At 35.5% G+C, this 19,848-nt stretch overlaps 2 protein-coding genes across 7 annotated transcripts; one reads left to right on the top strand and one right to left on the bottom strand.

The window, feature by feature from the left end:
• The first annotated feature begins 608 nt into the window (after positions 1 to 608).
• LOC107765415 (24-methylenesterol C-methyltransferase 2) lies at positions 609 to 1,960 on the top strand. The gene has a single exon (XM_016584054.2). The coding sequence runs from the start codon at positions 700 to 702 to the stop codon at positions 1,771 to 1,773; it is 1,074 nt and encodes a 357-aa protein (XP_016439540.1). The 5' UTR covers positions 609 to 699; the 3' UTR covers positions 1,774 to 1,960.
• A 4,368-nt stretch (positions 1,961 to 6,328) lies between these two features.
• Positions 6,329 to 14,171, bottom strand: LOC107765413 (V-type proton ATPase subunit B2). Of its 6 annotated transcripts, none has more exons than XM_075247221.1 (15): positions 14,016 to 14,171; positions 12,789 to 12,853; positions 12,056 to 12,111; positions 11,836 to 11,934; positions 11,639 to 11,698; positions 10,996 to 11,111; positions 10,702 to 10,906; positions 9,843 to 9,971; positions 9,595 to 9,732; positions 8,862 to 9,012; positions 8,679 to 8,761; positions 7,254 to 7,301; positions 7,093 to 7,146; positions 6,880 to 6,963; positions 6,329 to 6,770 (listed from the first exon to the last, which is right to left on the bottom strand). In XM_075247221.1, the coding sequence occupies exons 2-15, from the start codon at positions 12,844 to 12,846 to the stop codon at positions 6,585 to 6,587; spliced, it is 1,467 nt and encodes a 488-aa protein (XP_075103322.1). In that variant the 5' UTR covers positions 12,847 to 12,853; positions 14,016 to 14,171; the 3' UTR covers positions 6,329 to 6,584. The 6 variants fall into 6 exon arrangements, with proteins under 6 accessions (XP_075103322.1, XP_075103321.1, XP_016439537.1 ...); XM_075247220.1 differs by having other exon boundaries at positions 13,659 to 14,020; XM_016584051.2 differs by having other exon boundaries at positions 10,702 to 10,910; positions 11,000 to 11,111; positions 13,659 to 14,020.
• Positions 14,172 to 19,848: the final 5,677 nt, after the last annotated feature.

The raw sequence follows: 19,848 nt of genomic DNA, 5'->3' as shown, positions 1-19,848 counted from the left end.
TCGTGCGGATTTGGCCCTAAGAGAACAATATCACATCACGTTAAGAACATTATTGGGTAAGTTCAACAACTGTTATTAGACCCCGGGTTCCGCAAGACAAGTATGGCGATAGCTGAGTGATGGTTGTGGGGCTTGATTTGCTTATTCTTATGAGCAAGGCATGTGAAACTTAGTTCGAGAGGAGATGTTGTATTAATTTTCTATCACAAGTCTAATATCTTTTTGGGATTTTTACACAAATAGCCGGCCATATTAATTATTTATTTTTTCTAGTCATATATATAGATTATGCATAATTATACATATTTAATATATAAATTATGCGTATAATATACATTCGCTGGCTATTTTTAATTTATATTCTAGGGTGGACGGCTATTTGGGTTAATTCTTCTATCTTTTTTTTTAGTTGAAATTACGTTTAGTTCTTACCATCTCTTTACGAATTCAAATTTAAGATATTTTCAACTTTAACTCAAACTCAAACATAGTCCAACACGTACTTATAAAGTCTTCTCTGGCCACCTGTACCTATGACACCTCATGCGTGATGTAGTCGCGTCGTTACGTGACTGTCATTAACCACATCGTGCCAATATCAAACACACAATTCAAACAAAGGCACTCCACCCTTTGATAATAAAAAGGCGCACTCTTTTCTCACAATTGTCTTTCTTCTCACTTTCCTCTTTCTCCGCCATGGATTCTCTCACTCTCTTTGCCACCGCTTCCCTTCTCGCCGGCGGCCTTTACTGGTTCGTTTGCATCCTTGGCTCCGCCGAGATTAAAGGTAAACGCGCCGTCAACCTTTCCGGCGGCTCTATTGCTAAAGAGAAAGTCCAAGACAAATACAAACAGTACTGGTCTTTCTTCCGCCGCCCCAAAGAAATTGAAACTACCGAAAATGTCCCTGCTTTTGTTGACACTTTCTATAACCTCGTTACTGATATTTACGAATGGGGTTGGGGTCAATCTTTTCATTTTTCCCCTGCAATCACCGGCAAATCTCATCGTGAAGCCACTCGACTTCACGAGGAGATGGCCGTGGATCTATTGGGCATCAAGCCCGGAGCCCGTGTTCTGGACGCAGGCTGCGGGGTTGGCGGGCCAATGCGAGCTATCGCAGCTCATTCAGGTGCCAATATTGTTGGCATCACCATTAATGAATACCAAGTAAACCGGGCCCGGGCTCACAATAAGAAAGCGGGCCTGGACTCACAGTGTGAAGTTGTTTGTGGTAATTTCCTACAAATGCCATTTGATGACAACAGTTTCGACGGAGTTTATTCCATTGAAGCAACATGCCATGCACCAAAGCTAGAAGAAGTATACAGCGAAATTTACCGGGTCTTGAAACCCGGATCCATGTACGTGTCCTACGAATGGGTCACAACCGAATTGTACAATTCGGATGACCCGGAACACGTAGAGATAATCCACGGTATTGAAAGGGGTGATGCATTACCTGGTTTAAGAAATTACAGTGACATTGCTGACGTGGCTAGGGCAGTTGGATTTGAAGTAGTAAAAGAGAAAGATTTAGCTAAGCCGCCAGCGAACCCGTGGTGGACGAGGCTGAAAATGGGGAGAATTGCTTATTGGAGAAACCATATTGTTGTTACAGTTCTTTCATGGCTTGGTATTGCACCTAAGGGTACAGTTGATGTGCACAAAATGCTGTTTGTGACTGCGGATTATTTGGCTAAAGGTGGTGATAAAGGGATTTTTAGTCCTATGCATATGATTCTATGTAGAAAGCCTGAAGAACACTAGCCATCTTCAGATTAGGAGATTGACTATGAAGGTTATTTTCAGAGTACTGTTGTTTTATTTGGTGATCTATGTTCTTTTTTTCGGGTTTATTGGATTTAATTTTATGGCATTTTTGACCTTTCCGTTTCTTTGTATAATTTCTAGCTTGATATATTGCGTCTCTTGTAGTAGAAGATATCTTTGGTTATTTGTTCCAAGGCCTAAACTAGTAAAGAATCCATCTTTAGTTAAATTACATTGAAATTTGTGGTGGAAATGCTGTTGATTCTGTGTACCCCCCCTTCTCTCTGTAATCCCAAGTTTTTGGTGATGATAGTCAATTTTTTTGGGGGGGGGGGGGGGGGGGCTTTATCTTTTTGGGGGGGGGGGGGAGCTTTGACAAACATATGTTTCCATCCCTGTAGTTCAAACCACGAAGTCTCGGCTTCAAATTCTGGCTAATCTGAACACCATGGTTATCCAAAAAAAAAATAGAAGTTCTTTATCCGAAAAGAAAAGAGTCTTGAAACTGTGATGGCACAATTATGGAAAAGAATTGAAACTTTGATGCTAATGCGGCATTGGATGTCAAGTGGAAGGGGTAATCTGTTTCCAGCTGTGTTTTACGTACTAGTATTATTTGGTGGGTAATTTTTAGATACTTTTGTGTGCTATAGATCTCTTGTTTGAATAGTATTGCTAGCAATTTTGGAGCTTGTGTTGGCCAGCTAAGTTGGCGGATCAGTTTTGAGGCTGAGATTTTGGCTCTTTCTAGGTTGCTGTTCAACTGCTGCATGTCTAGTGCCTGCATTATCATTATTATATTACATTTACACGTGATTTTGTTTAGCTGAGTGATTTGCTTGCTCATGTGATGTCCTCTTGTGGTCCTCCAGTACTTTTTATGCCCCAAATAACCCTTGTGAAGGTGAAGTCGTAGAAGTAAATAGAAGTTACTACTAGTTTGTAGTCAAATAAATCTGTGAACAATAGTTTTCCTTCAGTTTGAAAGCTATGACATAAGTCACAACTGGAATTGCCACAATGTCGCAAAGTGGCTGCCCCGCCAACTCTCCCCTTCGATTCAATGAAACTTGAAAAGGACTACTAGACATATCGAAAGAAAGGTAATAGCGCATTTGGTCTTTGTAAAATGTTTTGATGATTGAAAATTGGAAGGGAACAAAAGTTACTACTTTTTTTTTTTATGGAAAAGGGCCAAAATTGCCCCGGAAGAAGGGCCATAATCAACGGAGGACTATGTGTATTTTAAGAAGAGAGGCCGGTTCTTTTTGTCATACGGGTCGGTCCAACGGGTGGGGCTATATGGGTGGGTTTGACAGATCCAAGGGTGGAGTTTGATGACAAATCCAAGGGTGGGTTTGACAGATGCAAGGGTCCAGTAAGAATGAGACATGTCATTAAAATTTATTGTTTACTTTTTTCTAGCCATATACATGGATTATACATTGAATATATATAATTATACACATGTAATACATAAGTTATACATATATTATACATTCACCGGCTATTTTTAGTTTAAACAATTGGATGGACGGCTATTTGAGTTAATTCTTCTTAAAATTTATAGGCTGTTAGTTTTAAGGATAGTTTAGAGCCACAAATTTGGATCGATAGGCGGAAGGCAATTTTATATCAATTCTGATAGTTAAGGGGCAGGTTTGGCCCTTTTCCGTTTTCTTTATCTAATGTTAAAAGCAGATAGGGAGATCGAGACTAGGTTAATATGGAGAATTTGAGTTTTATAATATGAGCTTGCCCCGGAAAATGGAAATAGGTAAAAATGTAGGAATCTGAAGAGACCATTCTTTAGTTATAAAAAATATTCGTTAACAGAAAAAATGTTACAATGCGTATTGGTTTTTGTTAGGTTGGTCGAGGGGTTTTGTTTAATCTGTTTTGCAGAGGCCTGTTTTAAGATTATTCAATTTGTATATATGGTTAAGCACTAAGTAAGAAGAATATTTGTTATCAAAGTGCATACTAATGTTCGGTTTAACAATACTTTTTCTGTGGCAAAATGCTGCTAAATGCAGTTTGAGCGAGTAATTTAATTATCTACTGAAACAATAGTGGCATGGCATGTGCCTGTGCTTTTGGATTTGTGGCATAACTTGGTCTTTGCAGATCTGAATGTACTTTGTTTATTGCAAATATACGTAATTAGGTCCAGCCAGTTATGCGTGCATTTCATTAATCAAGTAAATCAGTTATTCCAGCATCATTACTGCTAATGATGAATATGTTTGGGAGAGAAAACTTTCAGAGGGGCATGTGCATATTTAGGCAATAAATAAGAGATTTGGAGCAACGGTACAGTTGTTTCTGTGTGATCACGGTTTTAAGCCGTAGAAGCAGTTACTAATGAAACATTAGGGTAAGTTATCTGCATCACACCCATTAGGGTGCGGCCGTTCTCTGAACCTTACGCGAACATAGAATACTTTGTGCACTCGATTTTTTTTTAATGTGCACATTTAGGCGATACATCTTCAGTTAGAAATGCATTGACATCTAGCAGCATGTGCTTCCTTTCCCTACCAGGGTAGCACGCACGAGATCCTTTTGGTCTGGACTAGACAACTTACTCATAAAATCAGATCTTTTATGTTTCATCTCGTTCACAGCAGTAAAAATATTATTTTTGTGAAATTAGCAGCTTTTAAAGCAACAGTTACAACAGGCGGACTCGTCTAATAAAACATTTGGTCCGACCACCAAAGGTTTGTGGCGAGATTGATAGTATCCCTGAGCTCTGAGAATGTTAAAAATTAAGGTAGGAGGCGTTTTTTCTTTTAATAAACCTTACATGACTCCGATACGGATTTTCAATGACGTCTTAAGACTCTTGCAATGAAATTAACTGAATGAAAATCATCTTTGGAACCAACTATGCGAAGCTATCGATTTTATAGTAGGTGTTTGGACATAAGAATTGTAAAATTCCGAAAAAAAATGATTTATTTTTTAAAAGTGAAAATGATATTTGAAAATTAGAGTTGTGTTTGGACATGAATACAATTTGAAGTTGTTTTTAAATTTTTTTGAGTGATTTGAAGTAAAAATTTTGATAAACAGCTTTTTGGAGTTTTTCAAAATTCAACTTGAAGTAAATTTTGAAATTTTCATGAACAAACACTGATTCCGGAAAAAAGTGACAAAATATTTTATGGCCAAACATGCCCTAGCCTTCTCAACTCCAAAATTCCTTATATTTTGCTTTAATTGATGAAACTTACTTTTCAGGATTCGTCATGAAAAAGTAACTTCATAATCTAGAGCATGTCTAATCCAAGGCTGTGTTATTCAAAAAGAATCAGCTTATAACAATAAATTGTGCTTCATACATAAAACCGCAAATGGCCAAATATACCTTTATACTTTCGAAAATGGTCTAAGAATATCCCTTGTTATACTATTGGGTTATATATACCCTTCTCGTCATACTTTGAAACAAATATACCCTTATTTTGGATGGAGTACCACGTGATAGCACCAGATGAAAACGACCCATTTTTTTTTTACCCAATCCGTTTTAAAATACCCAACACCCGACATGTTTTAAAATTCAGTTTTTTTAATTTTTTTAAAGCATATATTTTGTAAATACTGGAATTTTTTTTTTGTAAAAACTGAAAAAAAAAGAAAAGGAATTTGCAAAATATATACTTTTAAGTCTTTTCAGTTTTTTTAAAGTATTTTTTTTATAAAACTGAATTTTTTTTTGTAAAAACTGGAAAAAAAAGTCTCTCCTAAAGCAGTGGACTGCATATGTATTAGTTTAAAAAAATAAAAATATTTTGCAAAGTCTTTTTTCAGTTTTTACAAAAAAAATACTTTAAAAAACTGAAAAATATATATTTTGAAAATTCCTTTTTTTTCAGTTTTACAAAAAAATATTTTTTAAAAAAATGTTTTAAAAACTGAAAAATATATATTTTGTAAAAACTGGAAAAAAAAAAAGAATTTGCAAAATATATATTTTGTAAAAACTGAAAAAAAAAGTATTTGCAAAATATATTTTTTTCAGTTTTTTAAAGTATTTTTTTGTAAAAACTAGAAAAAAAAAGATTTTGCAAAATATTTTTATTTTTTTTTAAACTAATGCATATGTAGTCCACTATTTTAGGAGACTTTTTTTTCCAGTTTTTACAAAAAAAATACTTTAAAAAAACTGAAAAGACTTAAAAATATATATTTTGCAAATTCCTTTTTTTTCTTCCAGTTTTTACAAAAAAAAATTCCAGTTTTTACAAAATATATGCTTTAACAAAACTGAAAAAACGGGTCGGGTGATGGGTTTTTAAAAACGGATAGAGGTAAAAAAAAGAAGAAATGAATCGTTTTCATCTGGTGCTGCCATGTGACACTCCATCCAAAATAAGGGTATATTTGTTCCAAAGTATGACGGGAAGGGTATATATAACCCAATAGTATAACGAGGGATATTTTTAGACCATTTTCGAAAGTAGATTTGGCCCTTTGACGTACATAAAAAGGGCTTTATAATTCCTAGTAGCCCCTAATATTGCTGAACTTTAAACAAAACCAATACACGGCACTCGGCAGCATGTCCTCTTAATAAAACAGATAATAAATTACACGATATAACTGGTTCTGAGAGGAATATCATTGTCTTCCAAATGCTGTAAAGCCTTTTGTTTTGGGAACTCATTAAATATACTCCATTTTTATTATTTAGCTGAAAGGAGAAGCACAAAGAGGAAAAGCTTGTGATCCAACGTATCGTCAAGCTCGCACCAAGGTAATTGTACAAGAGACTAAAGTATAAAGCCAGTTCCTTCCCGTCAATTAGATGCATCACGGCTGTAATACTGATCCAAGGTCTTCGCTGGGATACGATGAAGAAGCTCACGAGGGAAGATGCGAAGAAGTGTCCAAGCTAAGTCAAGCGACTGGAATATATTGCGGGTGTCATAAGCTCCTTGAGCAACAAACTTCCTCTCGAATTTGTCAAGGAACTCTAAGTAAAGCTGTTTTAACAAGGAAGGAGTCTCAAGTCATCTCATCATTGAATTATTGATAACAAAGGCAAAACACAGCTTAATTATTTAAACCAAAAACATTTTGCCAGCTACATACCAGGTCCTCAGAAGAAAGTGCTTCTTCTCCAACCACAGCTTTCATTGCTTGGACATCCTTTCCAATTGCATAATTTGCATACAACTAAAGTATTTTAAGATCAATGCAAAAGGTAAAAATTAGCAACATTAAGAGGTAAAAGAGATCAACTTTGCTTAAGGAATGAAGATGAATCTAGCAATGAAATACGTTTCTACCAAAACTCCAACTTACCTGGTTGGATACATCAGAATGATCCCTCCTGGTCATACCCTCACCAATGGCACTCTGCAAAAATATTTAAAGGCTGAATTAGAATAATCACATGTTAGGCATCCTTTATAATTGCTAGAAGCGTCTGAAAGATTAGAAAATGAACAGGTCCACATGCTCACCTTCATCAACCGAGATAAGGACGGAAGCACATTAATTGGAGGGTATATCTGTTACAGTTCAAAAGGGAAACAATCTTTTTGAGTCATTTCTGTTCAAAACCCAAATGCTATCCAAGAAATAAAAGACATACGATAATGGCTAGTAACAGTAGTGGCAATCTTCTTTAGTGGTGTGAATTGACAATTTGCCAAATTAAAGAAAAACTTGACTTAGCAAGCAACAGGGCCGTTTACAGTAACTGGGTACTTCACAAAGACACAAACATTCTCTTTTTATCAGGTAAGGTATTTCACATACATTCTTGCTTCAGTGTTCGACGTACTAGTCTGTTATTGAATGAAGCATTACAAACAATGGATGGTCTACTGCAAAGAAAAAAAAATCTGTTTCACCGGAAAAAAATCTTTTTGTTTCACATGAATGACCGTAATTTCCAAAGTATAACTGTACATGATTTTTCTTTTTCTGGCAAGTCTTTTTCACTTTCTGAAAGTAAGCAAATTTACTCAAAAATTAAGTTAGATTCCCATTTTACATGTCCTTTGACTGAACACACTCCTACGAGCATTTTGAAAAATGAACATCAAATGATTATCTTAAGATGCAAGGATGAAATTGGCCAATTAAGCCTATGTCTGGTGAATCTGATGACATCAAGGCTTTCATGGGAAAAATAGAACTAAGACATGGAAAGCGTAATGCCTGGCCTTATGGGTTATCACCATACAAGTACAATAGCTCGCTTTAAGTCCTATGCGTCATTTCCCGATATTCATTTCGGTTACCAAAATCCAATTAGAAAGTAAATTAGAAGTTCTAAATACTAGTGGCGTGCAGTTCAGGAGAGGTGTAGGGCAATGTGCAAGTGCAAGTGCAAGATATAAAAGTATCAAGTCTTACATTAGAGCATAATTTACACTGACATAATAAGAGGAAGAGGAGACACATTGGTTCAAATTCCTTCCTAAGGAAGAAATGAAAAGGGGTTTAATAACATTCTCTGCTTAAGTACTATTTACTTATCCATTTTTCTGAGGTTTGGAATTGAGGGAAGAGAAGAGAAGGGAAAGTAGAAGTTAAAAATTCACAAATTTTCCCACGTTTTAGCTTAACAATAGAACAAAGAGTTCATTAATCATTGTTACCCTTTCTGTCTATTTTCCCTCTAGAACATTTCTGGTCCTTTCCCTTCTTATCTTAGTTTCCGAAAATAGGGTAAACTAAATTCAGGTTAACAATCTAGAGAAACATCATAAATCAATGCTTTCCTATCATCAACAACAGTAAAAGATTGAGAAAGTAGAGCTAAAAATAACCTAATTTAGCTAGATTAACGCTCACTTACTCGTAAGATCTATAACAATCAACAATTTTACCCTTTTTGGTAGTGTGTATGAGTACTCAGCCTTAGAGATATATAATACCTGCCGGTTATGAAGCTGTCGGTCTATATATATTTGTCCTTCTGTGATATAACCTGTAAGATCTGGAGTTGGGTGTGTAATATCTGTTCAAAACAACAGAAAGTAGGGATTTGTAAACAAATATAACTGTGAAATCAGAAGTAAAAGCAATAACCAAAAAAGAATTGCTTGACAGTGAGTTACCATCATTTGGCATGGTCAGAATTGGAATTTGCGTGATGGAGCCCGTCCTTCCCTCGATACGCCCAGCTCGTTCATAGATTGTTGCCAGATCAGTATACATATAACCAGGATATCCACGCCTTCCAGGCACTTCTTCTCGGGCAGCAGATACCTGTGAGAGGATGAGAATTGTATGATCCCAGTAGTCTAAAACGAAAACACAGAACTTCTAATAAGACCAGCGTTATTAAAATCCATCAATTTATCACTTAAAGCAACGAAGTGATGCAAAACGAGAAGTGAAGCCATGCACTTCAGAGAAGTGTGTGCTTCGAACGACGACGCACAAAGTGATCCAAACGAGAAGCTGCAGATTCTTCAAATCTCAATTTAGACGAGATGGATTAAAATGGTATGGTTGTAAACTTGTATATGAGATGCTGAAGCTACTTATTTTGATTGCAATTTGATTAGTGAAGTACTAATTTTTTTTTAATCAGGTGATTAGTGAAGTACTAAATCCACAAATGTTTGTGTTCTTTTTAATTTCCATAAATCGTGCACTTCACTTATTGCATTTCGCTTCAATTCCCATGAACCTCTTCACCTTTTTTGTGGTTTTTGCTTTCAAAACACTAGATAAAACTGCATAACCGAGCTGTACTGATATTAAGTTATAACAAAAGATCCATATAAAACACAATCATGAGTAGATAAATCTGAAAGGCTATGACATACTCTTGAAAAACAATACCTCACGGAGAGCATCAGCATATGAACTCATATCAGTTAAAATGACAAGCACATGCTTCCCGCATTCGTATGCTAAATATTCTGCAGTTGTCAGAGCAATTCTGGGAGTAATAATACGTTCTATTGTAGGATCATTTGCCTATGAGAAAAAAACATAGGAGATAAGAATGAGCTTCACCTTAAAAAAGTATTATTATCTTGGAGAACAAAATATTTAATTGTCAGCCAGAGTCGAAATCCAAGCATTACCAGGTTTAAGAAAAGTGTCACTCTCTCCATGGATCCATTTTCCTCAAAATCTCGTTTGAAAAATTGTGCGGTTTCCATGTTCACTCCCATAGCAGCAAAGACTATGGCAAAATTGTCATCTTCACTTTTCTGGGACACCAAGGAAGAAAATTGAGAATTACATCAATGTGAATCCAACTCAATCACAAAAATGTGGAAACTGAAGCACAAGTCCAGCTATTCACTGGTAGATTGGAGAAGGAATAAGAGAGGAACTAACAGTTTTTCACATCTTTCTGAAAATGTTTAACACTAAGTCAGTTTTCTCTTTTAGAGATATATGTTAATCAACTTTACAAGAAGAGAAAGAAAAAAAATGCAGACTCGTATATTTTGTTCTTTGTCATCTTGGATGTAATGCTGTGACGAGGTCCTTCAATGCAGTAACCTAAGGCTATCGTGTTAAATGATAACAATAAAATTCTTAAATCCACCAATATCGCATTTAGGCTTTAGAAAGACAGTTCATGTTTCAATGACCATTTCAAGCAATGCGGCAGACCTCCTATTATCAGCATATTTGGATGTTGGAAATACAATAGCTACTTGTTCCATTTCATAAGACAAAACAGTATTTTACTGGGTATGGAGTTTAAGACAAGGTTGAAAAGTAGTTTGACCCAAAGAAAGCTAGTTGGGTCGGCTTAATGAATCCTCAAAATCATAAATACTCTGTTTGGATCCATAATATTTTAATACTCGTACTTTAGGATTATCTAGCAATAGGGGTTCTCTAATATACTCTAATGGTTATAGTTTGACAATCTGTGAAAGTTGTATAGAAATGGAAGGTTGGAGTACAATACAAGAAGTTACTAACCTCAAGAAGATTTTCAGACTTCTCCAACCTCTTCACTAGACCAGCCTGCCGACAGATTTGGGCAGCAATTTCATTATGAGGGAGACCGGCAGCAGAGAAAAGAGGAATTTTCTGCCCCCTAGCAATTGAATTCATGACGTCAATTGTTGAAATTCCGGTCTGTATCATCTCTTCAGGATATGTTCTCTCACTTGGGTTGATAGAACTCCCTAAGATGGACAAGTTACATGTAGCACAATATTAAAGGAGAAATCTTATATGAGAACCAAAGCTGGACTTGCTTGAACTAAGAACTTGCCAGAAATATCCCTGTAGGCCTCAGGTAAAATAGGAGGACCATTGTCAATAGGCTTTCCAGAACCATTAAAGATGCGTCCAAGCATATCGAGTGAGACTGGTGTCTTTAAAACCTGCAAACATGATGTTAACTGTTACAAAGTAGTGAAAATGCTAAATCAGTAGAAGCAAAGAAGCAATATGTTCTCTACAAAAAAAAAATTGATAATAGCCCATATGATTTTATTTTTGATCGGCGATAATAGCCCATATGATTAGTACCTACTTTGCTGATCCATCTCATTCTTATTGTTTTCCATTATTGAGCAAATGCAAAACAAGTTGCATGTTAACACTATGTCAAGGTTATTGTGCTCGACAAGTATTTGCATGCCATATACAACGCTTTGAATGCAAGAGAGAAGATCAAAAGACTAAAAAGGGAGACTGCATATAACTCCAGTCCAATGTTAATGGACCTGAATGAAAGTCATGAAAACAAAGGACCTTCTTTTCGTGATTTATGTTGATTAGATTTTAAGGAGCAAAAGTAAAAGGGCAGCCCGGTACATAAAGCATCCTGCATTCACGCAGGGCTTGGGGAAGGGCTCGACCTCTCTTGGGAGCAAATGTCAGGAGCAAAAAATGAGTTATAAAGTACCTCCCCCGTAAACTGCACAGTCGTGTATTTGTTGTCAATTCCAGATGTTCCTTCAAAAACCTGGTAAAAGTAGAAGAGGAAATGACCACGCGTTAGCAGATTCAATTTTTATAGAATTGTTGGAAGGTTCTAATTATTAGTAGATAAAATAGTCTAAAGTCAAATCTAGCCATAAGCGATGCTAAAGAATAATAAACCTGAACAACTGCTTTTTCCCCATCAACTTCTAGAACTTGCCCACGTCGAGTTGTTCCATCTCCCAAACGAATATTAACAATCTCCTGGTACTTGGGTCCCTGACAAGAGAAACACATGCACACATTATTCCAGTTGCATTTAACACAAAAGCTACAGCAAACTACATTAAACCAAAAAAAAAAAGAAAAATATATCAAAAGCAAAGTGCACACTGATTACCTTAACTTTGTCAAGGATAACAAGTGGTCCAGCAACACCCGAGACAGTTCTATATTCTGCAATTTACACAGCATTAGGAGTCACCTTCCATATAAAAAAAAAGGGCAGCCCGGTGCACTAAGCTCCCGCTATGCGCGGGGTCCGGGGAAGGGCCGGACCACAAGGGTCTATCGTACTCTTGTTCTTATATTCTTTTTTTTTTTTTTTTTTTGATGAAACGCTGACTTAAGTCACCATCAGTCTTACATAGAAATTTTTAACAAATGTCTGAGTTTAGACTGAAAGTTACACAATAAGAGAGAACCAGAAAAAATTTATTATTGATAATCTAATTACATATTCTCATTCCAGCATATGACCAGAAGGTACATCACACTCTATTCATGGTTTTTACTTTTTAATACTAGTATTTACCAATTAAATCCTGCTAACTACAAAAATTATTGAATACTAATGAAATGATTGCTCTGATTAATAAATGAGGTCTGCTAAAATCAGGAAATGGAAACACCACTCTTATCCGCATGCAAACTACTCAAAAGAAAATCAGAAGGGGCTTTAAGTGCACGTCTCTCTCAACTTGAGAAAACTTTATCAGTAAAGCAAGGACCCCGGAGGCATTCAGCTCATACAGCACGTTTAACTTAGCTCTTATCTATATCATGACAATCATAAATAGACTTCAATCCAGCAAACAGAAGGGGCTAAAAAGAAGAGGATAGTATAAACGTACCCATTCCAACCTCCAGGGTTCCTTCGTCCATGTCGATATTGTTTTGTGCCTCGCCCATGCTTAACCTGAATAACAAAACAAAAAGAAAAATGAACAATAATACACCAAAATCAATCATCAACTATACTCAATAAGAAACTAGGATAAGAGTTGTCGTCACAATTCGTTTAGCAATTTTTCCTTACCTAAGTCAAGATGAACAATAATACACCAAGAATCAACCATTAACTATACCTCAGTATGTAACTAGGATAAGAATTGTGGTCACAGTTTGTGTAGCAATTTTTACCTTATGTAGGTCAATTCGACTACTTCCTGAGTTAAATCTGATTAGATTACTTTATATTTTTAAATTTTAAATATTCAAAAACTAGATAAAAGAATTCTATAAGTCGCAATTCTCCTCATATCAAAACGAGCAAAAAAGACATTTTAAAATCTGGTCAAATATCACTTAGTTTGAATCTCTAAAGTTAAAAAGTGCCAAACATTTTCGGACAGAGTAAATTATAAAATCAGCAATGTATATGCTGGCAATCAATCAATCAACTAGTCATTAATCTTAAACTAGGATAAATGTTATAATGGCACTGGCTGATATATATACGCCTATAAATAGTACAATTACTTCACACTTAATCAATACAAAACATGATTACATCTATTCAGTAACACAACAAGCATAAAATGTCAACGCTCTATAACAACAGTGATACAGAGCAATCAGGGGACATACAAGTAAACTGAAAAGCAGGCGACTGGATACAGATGTAAATAGGAAACAAATCGAAGGCGTTGAAAAGCAGTTAATAAATTGAACGAAGAAGAAGAATTGAAGATTCTAAAATGGATCTGTAAAAAGGAGCTTACCTTTTCTTCTGAAACCCAAAACTAGGTGGACCGCAGAGAGAGAATAAAAATAAGGAATCAAACGTGATGCCGCGCAGGAAGAGAGAGAAAGAGGGGATTGAGTTGTCACGCGAAAAAACTAAACGAAATGGGAAAACCTCAAATTATTACTATTAATCTATATATTATTTTTAATTTTCCTTCTAATTACAGAAACGCAGACAAAAAGACGTTACACCTGTAATTAGTTGTTACTTCTCCTTTTCCAACTCCAATTTGGATTTAAAAGCGTAAATCCTTTTTTAAGTCGGATTTGGCCGTGGTACCATCTATATAAACCCACCATACCAACATAAATTTCCATCACAAATTTGCTACCTGCAATTTCGAGTTCTAACTTCTTCTCTGATATTACTTTACCACTCTTGTCAATTAAGAAATGGAAAAATCTGCCGATAATATTAAAACAGTTGATTCGGCCGAAATATCTTGGTATGATCTAGCATCGGGCATACTGATTGGACTACTAGTTATAGCATTGGGTGTCGTACTAGCTTTGTATTTATACTTTCCAATGACTACTAAAGAAGTTCAAGACTCTAGGGCTACTAAAGAAGTCCAAGACCCTAATTTTCGTATTATATATGTCTCTTCTTCACTTTATTCTATATTAAGCACCCCACCACCATCAACATTGGACAATCCTGAGAGTTGGAAGCTCACTTTCTTAATCAAGAACCCTACCGATGATCATACTTTCCTCTATGAAGACTTTGATGCCAAAATTACCTACAACGATACATTTTTTGGCAAGCTAATGCTGCTCCTATGTTTTATCAAGATGAGAAAGCTCAAAACTTCGTCGATACAGCTTTTGGTGCTTTGCCTAAAAGTTATGATCATTGGATTGTCGACACCATTATAAATAATCTTGCTTCTGGTCATTCCACAAAATTCACAATAAATTTGAACGGAAAAGTTCAAATAAGCCACCATAAGACACAACACTCCTTACATTGTGGAAAACTACAAGTCACTTGTGAAAGTTTGGAAGTTGAGTTCGAGCCAAGTAGCAATGTTGGAATACTAGCGATGACTTCAGATGCATGTGAAGTACTTTTGCAGAAATCAAGTTGTTGACCAAAGAAAGTATTAGGCCTATGAAGACATAGGTCATAGAGTGATAGAACTAGTGTTTTAGATTATTTTTAGTTAAAGATAATTTTTATCTATTTGTGTAGTGAAATTCATGAAAATATGAATATATTTTTTTTGTTTTCCAATTCTTATCTGCATCTTTTGCTAAGATTTGCAAAATTCTGACTATATAAAGCTATTCACACACACACACTTATGTAACTCGCATGCGTTGCCCCACATTTTAACAAATCTGAGTCACTTTTATTAATTTAATATTTGAGGTCACAAATTTTATTAAATGTATGATATAAAATTTTAATAGTGTACAAAATGAATGTAAAACCAAGAGCATGATGTCCCCACGGGCAATAATATTCTCCTCTTTTAACTTTCTTTTTTTTGCCTTTCTTCAAATATTAACATCCTTATAAAACAAGAAACAAAAATTAGTGTTATAACATAATATTTACACCTATACCCAAATGAACCTATATTTAAGCAAAATTTTTGTATAGAACAACAAGTTTCAAATTGATATGCTGCGATTTGTTTGTTTCCGAATGCTATAACAAAAATATTACAAGCTTTTATTATGTCCACTACAGTGTAAAGACTTCTTAAATTATCTGTGCGAACGGTTATAACAAGTTATTACTTTATTTTTCAGATTATCACATTAGACTTGATATGTAAAATTACTTGTTATTATAGGTCAACGTACCTAAACAACAACAACGACCCAGTCCCAAATAAATTGAAATAAATTATCACTAACCATGTTACTCCATTTAAAGTTATCTCAAGCCAATATTTATAAAATAAAAATAATAACAAATATAAAAATTAAAATTTAGTAGATGTTCTTTATATTTTATACTAACGTATAAATATTTTTACTATTTCAACCATACGATTCTAATTTTGTGTGTAATATTTTCTTCTATCATACCATTCTCTTGGAACAATAAGTCTAAGAATATTTTTTGTATTTTTGTAGCGAAATTTATGAAAATACGTATATTTTCTTCTGTTCCAATTCTTATCTGCTTCTTTAGCTACAGTGTGCAAAATTCTGACTACACTCACATATTTATGAAACTCGCATGCGTTTACCCACTTAACAAATTTGAGGAGTCTCTTTTTCTTTTTGATCCAATGTTTTAGATCAAATATTTCTAATTTTACATGTTTGAGATCACATAAAATTTTGACATTCTCCTCTTTTGGCTTTCCTTTTTGGTCCTTATTCAAATTACTTAATCTGTAAATCAATAAACAAATGATTTCTTAAGGTATGTGAGATATGTTGCACATTTTCTTGTCTGCATGTAGGAAATTGCTGTTCTCGTCGTATGCTTGAACTTTTTCAAATAACTCGTCTTAGGATACGCACGTTGCGCGTGTACCCATCCATAATTTTAAAAATTACATTAATATTATATTAACGAATGGTACTTGAACAATCAAATAGTTGGGAAAAAAAGAGCAAGTTCCTAAAAAATAATTATTTTTGTACTATATAGCTAATTTAACGAAGAAAGAAATGGTGACACAAAAGTCCTTAATCATCTAGGTCTAACATATTCAACTAAAAGTTTATTCCATCTTTATAATTTCATTAGTATTTCACAAGTTTTCATGCTTCTTTTTTAGTTTTAGTAAGAATACATAAAACCTCGAAGATATAAGAGTTTTTTCTGATTTTTCTTTTGAAAAGTATATATTTTTAAATTCATTCTATAAACACAATCAAGGTCAACTAACTGACATAAATCTTATTTTCATCGAAGGAAAAATATAAATTCTTCTATTTCTTTAATCAATAGAAATACTATGAGAACGGTAAAACAACTCAAAAAAATATAAATAAATTTTGAGAGCTCGGGCAAACAAGCCCAACGACTTCATTAAGGTGTGGAAGGGGAGTCTTGGTGTAACTGGTAAAGTTGCTGCCATGTGACCAAAAGGCCACGGGTTCAAGTCGTGGATACGGCCTCTTGCAGAAATGCAAGGTAAGGTTGCGTATGATAGACCCTTGCGGTCCGGCCCTTTCCCGGACCCTGCGCATAGCAGGAGCTTAGTGAATCAGGCTGCCCTTTTACACTGAGTGAATTTGGCAGTTCCCTAGTTGGAATGAACACTATCAACTGTACTAAATTTATTATATATTTATCTAAGAAGTTTAATTGTTCTATTTTTAAATATTTGAGGCTCAATTTTTCTAATTTCATGTAATTGCTTACTATTTTTCATAAAATAGCAAATTACATGTCTACGGAAAATAAACATGCTAATTTGTTATATTTTTCCGTATTAAGTTTGATTGCGCAATTCTAAAATCTTTAAGGTTCATTGGTTTCTAACTTCATATAGTTACTTTTTTTTATACATAATTTCTTCATAAAACAGCAAATTACATGTTCACGAAAAATAAATATTTTAACTTTTAAATTACATACTTGAATTGATAGCTATGTACAAAACTACAAGAACTTTTGTTACTACAAAACTAAAAAACGTATATTATTACAAAACTTTAAGAATAATCTAAAAGTCAGAAAATTTACCTCAAAACAAAAATTTTACCTTCGCAGACCTCGACACTATCAAGAATTTTTGACGAAGAATTGAAATATTGGCTTCTATTATAGAAGTGTTCAGCTCCTCCTTTTTTTAAATGACTTTAGTTTCAAAATTCTAATTTAAGAAGTATAAAACAATATAGGTTGATAAAAGCATTGTCCAACCATAACACTAAAAGAGAGTGTTTATTTATGTAGAATTGTCACGACCCAAAATCCCAACCTGTTGTGATGGCGCCTATTTCGATACTAGGTAAGCCGATAATCTCAATAAACCAAAACTTCTCTTTAAGGTTAAAAATATAATATTTAAATACAATACAAACACTCCCCAAAACCTGGTGTCACTGAGTACATGAGCATCTAATATGAATACAAGTCTGAAAAATATAGTCCATAATAGTCTGAGACCAAATACAGTAAACAAAGAGATAGAGAAGGAGAGACAAGGTATGCGAAACACGACAGCTACCTCAAAATCTCCTGAGAATCAACCGCGCGAAAGGATCAACACCCGCTATGTCCGGGAATATCTGGATCTGCACACGAAGTGCAGGGTGTAGTATGAGTACAACCAACTCAGCAAGTAACAATAATAAATAAGAAACTGAAGATAGTAACGAGTTATACAGTTATGGTTCATTTCCAGTAATTCCAGCAAAGAATAGACATGCTATCAAATGTGGCAGTTTAATGTCAAATCAATTTTTATACAGTTCATGTTCATGTAATCCGTATATCAACAATCTTTCAGAAATTTCACAACAATGACAGATAGCAACTAAGTGCAACAACAAATGAAAATCAAGTACAACCTCTGAGGACAACAATCACTCACTCTCAATGGGTACCCGCGCTCACTAGGGGTGTACAGACTCTGGAGGAGCTCCTACAGCCCAAGCGCTATAATCTGCACAGACAAATCACGTGCCATAATATAAATATCTGGATCCGCAAGGCCAACTCACGTGTTGCACGGCCAACTCGCGTGCTATAGTATAATATAAGGATCCGCACGGCCAACTCACGTGCTATAGTATAATATAAGGATCTGTACGGCCAACTCACGTGCTGCACGGACAACTCACGTGCTATAGTATCAATATCTCACAATCAGGCCCTCGGCCTCACTCAGTCATAAATCTCTCCAGTCTCTCGGGCTCTCATAAATCATGAAATCAACCCAAACAACAATGATATAATGTATCAATAATAATAACAGAGACTGAGTACATATAGCATTTAGCAAGCAATTCAACAAGTATGCGACCTCTGTGGGTCCCAACAGTACTATCACATAGCCTAAGCATGATTTCTAATATGATTTACAATCAAATTTTTATAAACACATAGAGAGCATATAGCTAACAACAAATTATTCAACTTTACAGTTTCTCGGGACGGACCAAGTCGCAATCCCCTCGGTGCACGCCCATACGTCCGTCACCTAGCATGTGCGTCACCTCCAAAATAATCGCATGATACCAAAATCCGGGGTTCCTTAGGACAAGATTTAAAATTGTTACTTACCTCAGAGCGTGAAATTCTTTACTCTGTTATGTCTTTGCCTCGCAAATCGGCCTTCGAATGCCTCGAATCTAGTCACAAATAATTCGTTTCAGACAATAAAATTTATTGAACTTAATTCCATAAGAAAATACTAATTTTTCATAAAAATTCGAAATTTAACTCAAAAATTGCCCGTGGGGCCCACGTATCGGAACCCGACAAAAGTTAAAAAATCCGAAAGCCTATTCAACCACGAGTCTAACCATACAAATTTTATCAAAATCCGACCCCAACTCGACCCTCAAAGCTTCAAATCTTATTTTCAAATCCCTAAGTTCCAACCCCCGATTTACACCTAAAAAGTATGTAATCTAGTCGGATTATTCGATGATAATTCAATATTATGGAGTAGAAATGATCACAAGGGACTTACCTCAAGTTTTTCCGTGAAAACCTTGCTCAAAATCACCCAACCCGAGCTTGAAATGCCCAAAAATGACAAAAGCTCGGAACCCCTATATTTTTGTACTGTCCAGGGATTTTCGCATCTGCGGCAACTTGGTCGCTTCTGCGCCAACCGCATGTGCGGAAAAAGTCCCGCATCTTTGTGCCTGTTTGCACTCCTGCGCAGGCCGCTTCTGCGCACGTCCCTCCGCATTTGCATGCGTCCCTCCGCATCTGCGCTCACACAGGTACAGAATTTCCCTCGCACCTGCGACCACTGCCCCATAGTCCATTTGCGCATTTGCGCTTGCCAGGCTCGCTTCTGCGAGCTCGCACCTGCGATAGAATTTTCCGCAGGTGCGATTGCAGCAGAGGACAGAAACTTCAAGTATTTCTTCTAAGTCCGAATTTGATCCGTTAACCATCCGAAACTCACCCGAGGCCCCCGGGACCTCAACCAAATGTACCAATAAGTCCTAAAATATCATACGAACTTAGTCGAGCCTTCAAATCACATCCAACAACACTAAAACACG

This window comes from Nicotiana tabacum, chromosome 24 (assembly GCF_000715075.1).
Source record: "Nicotiana tabacum cultivar K326 chromosome 24, ASM71507v2, whole genome shotgun sequence".
Taxonomy (NCBI): domain Eukaryota; kingdom Viridiplantae; phylum Streptophyta; class Magnoliopsida; order Solanales; family Solanaceae; genus Nicotiana; species Nicotiana tabacum.
The sequence above is the reverse complement of the archived record's forward strand: the minus strand, read 5'-3'. Positions and strand labels throughout refer to the sequence as shown.